A 4954-nucleotide genomic window follows, 5' to 3' on the forward strand; every position below is an offset into this window, starting at 1 on the left:
GGGGTGGGAATCCATCACCCGTGTTGAATATTAATATGTGTGTGTGTGTGTGTGTGTGTGTGGTTGTGGTTAGTACTAGGAATAGAATTCAGGAGCACTTTACCACTGAGTTACATCCCCAGCCCTTTTTATTTTTTGAGACTAGGTCTTGCTAAATTGCTGAGGCTGGCCTTGAACTTATGATCCTCCTGCCTCAGTCTCCCAGTCACTGGGATTACAGATGTGCACTCGAGCTAATTATATACCATTTCTTAAAAGCAAATGATCATAAAAACAATTAATACAATCATATGTGGATTTTAAATTGCATATTTGGGCTGGGTACAGTGATGAGGGCTTGTAGTCCTAGTTACTCAGGAGGCTGAGGCAGGGGAATTGCTTGAGCCCTGGAGTTTGAGACCAACCTGGATTGATCCCATCTCAGGAAAAAAGCAGTAATATTTAAAAAGTCTTTTATTATAGAAATTTTTAAGAAGTAGAGAGGTTAGCATAATAAGCCCCATGTTCCCTTTCTTTAAGTCCACATTGTATTGGGAGCATCTTTGTAGCCTAATTTAGGGGTACCCAGTGGAGGTTCCTCTTGGCTGGAGAGCTCATATATTATTGCCAATTTAGTGTTTCCTGAAGGTGGCCATAAATTGAGGCTCCCTTAACTCTGTGCCTTCATATCTTGGTGGTTACTCTCTGAAGTGGACGTATTATTCCTAGCAGCATAGAACTTGCTGGAATCTGGGTGTGTTCAGAAGAGCTACTAAAGCATATATGTGGGTGGAAGAGCAACTTCTTGGTCCCGGCACTTCTATATATCTATTTTCTTTCCTGGGTGCTTGAGGGAGGGGTGTGTGTGTGTACGCGCTCTGTAAAGCAGGGGATCATTTTTGCATTCCTTCCTTCATCTCTCTGCAGCACCCTGGGAGCTCTGGTTGCTCTCCTGCTCTGCGGACAGCTTTTTGCTGCAGATTTTGGCAATGATGTCACAGATTTTACAGGTAGGTCTTTGGGTTTGGGCAGCAGTTGTGCATCCCCACCTCTGCTGTGGCCCACTCTGACCCACTGGATCTGCATTCTTGGAGAAGACCCAGTGGTGCCTTCTCATCCTATTGTGTCCTAGCAATGAGGGTAGATGCCCTTTATTATCTTCCAAAGGTTGGAAGGAGGTTGATATGCACAGCAGCTTCCTCTCTGACTTTTTATAGGTCTCTGGGAGCAATAATTGAATATTAACTTCCTTTACTGGTTTCCTTTTGTTTGCAGATGACAGCTGCCCGAAGCCGCCTAAGATTGCAAATGGCCATGTGAATCACATGGTTCGCTACCAGTGTAACACCTATTACAGACTGCGCACTGAAGGAGATGGTAAGACCTGGACAAGAGTCTCTGCCCAGCAAACACCCTAGCCCTGACATCCCCATAATGGCCAAAAAGTTCATCTGCACTTCCTGGACCCAGGAGATTTAGATCCTGAGTTAGTTTTTGTCACCAGTAGGTGGTTCTGTGAGCAAACTTTTCTCAGCCCCAGATTCTCTTTTGTTAAGTGGAGTCCAAGCCATGGAGCCTACCTATCTCAGAGTAAGCTCTCCATCTATGAAAGGAGATATAGTAAAAGAACAAATGACAATGACAATGGGTAACCCTTCCCATTGTAGGCAGCACTATATTCCTGGCACTTTCTAAGTGCTTCCTATCTATTTGGAGCACTTAGTTCTCACAGCACTGCTCTGAAGAGATACTGTTATTCTTATTTATCTGATGAGGAAACTGAAGCACAGAGAAAATGAATATCTTGCTCAAGTTCAGGTGGCCTTTGAGAGGTGGAGTCAGCTCTCCAGCCCCATCTCTATTTGTCCTATATCTTGTCATGAGCACAGTCTGTCCTGCTGGGGATGCCTGGAGCTCCCAGTGCTTGACTCCTCTCCTCCCTCCTCCTCTCTTCTCCTTTTACAGTCTTCTCTTTAAATACCTTCTCACCCTGCCTGAGGTCCAGAATCGCTCTCTCTCTGGGCTCATTTCTTTCCTTTTGTTTCAGGAGTATATACCTTAAACAGCGAGAAGCAGTGGATCAACAAAGACATTGGAGAGAAACTTCCTGAATGTGAAGCAGGTGGGTGCTGGGGTTAGGTCATGGGTAGGCAGCTAGGCTGAAATGTTGCAAAGCCACATCCCTTTTCTGTGGCTTCCTCTGAGCATACAGGAGCCAAGGCGAGGGATCAGGGAGAACCATAGCCAGTGGGGTCAAGACCTCTAAAGGAGCTTACTGAGCATCTTGTTTCTTTTGGGCTTGAAGGGCATTGTCTTTACTGCCCCTGGATTAGGAGACCCTATGCATATAGACAGCCTACCTAGAGAGCCTAGTTCAAAGGTAAAACGAGAAAGAACAAGTCAGGGAAGGTTGAGCAAAAGCTTAACCCATGGAGGTACAAAACAGAAGGCTGAAGATGAGCTGGGACTCCTGATTCCTTGCTTTCCCCCTTTCTTCTGGGAACAGAGGGTCTTGTCCACTTTCTGCCATCAGGGCTGTGGAACTGCTAATCTGCCTTGGATCAACTGCAGTGTCTATAAAATTTGCATTCCTGCCAGTGCTAACACACAGCCCTTGCTAGTCAGGAAGAAGGAATTAGATAGCATCCAGCCCTTTTAAGAATTTCAGGGAATTGTGAAAATTCCTTTGTGGTGACAAAATTATTTAAATATTCAAATAGTTTATCAGCTGGGGTTTAAAAACCTTAGTTCTACTTACTTCTTTTTTGTTGGAAAAGCAGGGACTAAAACTCTACTTTGTGATGTACAGAATGAAAAAACATTATTTTAAACTGTGAACATTGGCAGTGAGGTGAGCAGATGGTAATAGCAAAGCATTTGAGCATTTCTAATTTTGAAAAGGGTAGACAGTAAGAACATCAGTGCTTTTACTTGTCTTTCCTGGCCTGGGAGACTTTCACATGCCTGCTCTTGAGTTTCTTGCTCTCCTTGACAGTGTGTGGAAAGCCTAAGAATCCGGTGGATCAGGTGCAGCGCATCATTGGCGGATCTCTGGATGCCAAAGGCAGCTTTCCCTGGCAGGCTAAGATGATCTCGCGCCATGGTCTCACCACAGGGGCCACGCTGATCAATGAACAATGGCTGTTGACCACGGCCAAAAATCTCTTCCTGAATCACACAGAGAATGCAACAGCAGAGGACATTGCTCCTACTTTAAAACTCTTTGTGGGGAGAAGGCAGATGGTGGAGATTGAGAAGGTGGTTCTCCACCCTAACTACTCCATGATAGATATTGGGCTCATCAAACTCAAACAGAAGGTGCCTGTGAATGAGAGAGTGATGCCCATTTGCCTACCTTCCAAGGATTATGCGGAAGTGGGGCGTGTGGGTTATGTGTCTGGCTGGGGGCGAAATGTCAACTTTAATTTTACGGAGCACCTCAAGTATGTCATGCTGCCCGTGGCTGACCAATCCAACTGTGTGCTGCACTATGAGGGCAGTACAGTGCCTGAAAAGAAGACCCCAAAGAGCCCTGTGGGGGTGCAGCCCATCCTGAATGAGCACACCTTCTGTGCTGGCATGTCCAAGTACCAGGAAGACACCTGTTATGGTGATGCTGGCAGCGCCTTTGTCATTCATGACCTGGAGGATGACACCTGGTATGCCGCTGGGATCCTGAGCTTTGATAAGAGCTGCACTGTGGCCGAGTACGGTGTCTACGTGAAGGTGCCTTCCATCCTGGACTGGGTTCGGAAAACCATAGCCGACGAATAATACAAGCTGGCTGAAGTCTACTCAGAGGGGTGGTCTGAAGCCCTTGCCTGACAGTGAGATTTCATCCTGAAAGAGGGAAAGGTAGATGGGACAGGACACCATCTGAAACTGATAGGCCCTAGCCCTGAACTGATGAGTCAATTAATAAAGAACTTGCTTATGATTAATTTTGGTGCTGTTTCTAGTCTGGGCCTTTTTTATTCTTTCATTTATGGTACTGGGGAGACAAGTGGCATAGAGTTTACCGGAAGTATGTCAGAAAACACTCCAAGCTGCCTGGAAATTCCCAACATGATACAAATTGGTTCATTTTTGGGGAACTGTGCATTGATTGAATGCCTACTGAATGCCCGATCTCAGAGAGATAACTCTTATCCTTGTTTTACAGATGAGGAAATACAGACTCACTTTGCTTAAGTTTCCACAGCTATTAAAAATGGAAGCTAAACCAGAACCTAGGTCTATTTAAATACAAACTGTGAGTTCTCTTTAACTGTATCCTGTTGCCTCTTTGAAGTGGATTAGGAGAAAGGGCACAGGAGTTATGGTTTAGATAATCGTCCCTCCAAAGCCTAGGACTTGTAAGGCATGGTCTCCAGCCTGTGGCACTACTGGGAGGTCGTGGAGCCTTTGAGAGGACTTATGGGAGGAAGTTAGGTCAATGGAGGTGTGCCTTTAAAGGGGACTATGGGACTCTGGTCTTCTGCTCTTCCTCTTTGCTTTCTGGATGTCATGAGGTGAGCTGTTTTTTGCTCTATCACGTGCTCCCCTTCACGATGTGCTGCCTCACCACAGGTCCCAAGCAACAGGGCCAACTCTGAAACTCTGACCCAGAACAAAACTTTCCTTTTCTAAAGCTGATTATCTTAGGTATTTTGTCACAGTGAGGGAAACTGATACAAGCTAAAGTGGGATGAAAAGAACGTGTTCTGACCCAGACAATACTTTTACTGTTGTGTTTCAACTTTCCAGGGCTCCAGAAAACAAAACAAGGAGATATAAAGGAGGATCTCTGATTTGCTGGGTCTAAATCACAGCTCGGGCATAAACCTGCTAAATGCTTTAAGCTCTCTGGCCATTATCAGATCCCTGGTCTCTTCCACAGGGACTTAACAGAGGATCTCCAAAGTCTCTACCAGCTGCAATGCTCTGGGACTCTGTAAAAAGTTAGGAGTCTCTTCCACAGTAGGAGGAGATGTTT

General features: G+C 45.5%; 1 protein-coding gene across 1 annotated transcript; it reads left to right on the forward strand.

Moving 5' to 3' along the window:
- The first annotated feature begins 515 nt into the window (after window positions 1-515).
- On the forward strand, window positions 516-3920 carry LOC107134330 (haptoglobin). The gene is made up of 4 exons (XM_015476440.1): window positions 516-989; window positions 1255-1356; window positions 2027-2101; window positions 2975-3920. The coding sequence occupies exons 2-4, from the start codon at window positions 1305-1307 to the stop codon at window positions 3751-3753; spliced, it is 906 nt and encodes a 301-aa protein (XP_015331926.1). The 5' UTR covers window positions 516-989; window positions 1255-1304; the 3' UTR covers window positions 3754-3920.
- Window positions 3921-4954: the final 1034 nt, after the last annotated feature.

This window comes from Marmota marmota, unplaced genomic scaffold, assembly GCF_001458135.2.
Source record: "Marmota marmota marmota unplaced genomic scaffold, marMar, whole genome shotgun sequence".
In the NCBI taxonomy this organism is placed as follows: domain Eukaryota; kingdom Metazoa; phylum Chordata; class Mammalia; order Rodentia; family Sciuridae; genus Marmota; species Marmota marmota.

What these genes read in the sequence shown, in the direction of transcription:
- LOC107134330 (XM_015476440.1), top strand. Translation starts at nt 1,305, where the DNA reads ATGGTTCGCTACCAGTGTAACACCTATTACAGACTGCGCACTGAAGGA. An exon ending in ACTGCGCACTGAAGGAGATG is followed by an intron (nt 1,357 to 2,026) that starts GTAAGACCTGGA and finishes CTTTTGTTTCAG; the next exon opens with GAGTATATACCTTAAACAGC. An exon ending in ACTTCCTGAATGTGAAGCAG is followed by an intron (nt 2,102 to 2,974) that starts GTGGGTGCTGGG and finishes TCTCCTTGACAG; the next exon opens with TGTGTGGAAAGCCTAAGAAT.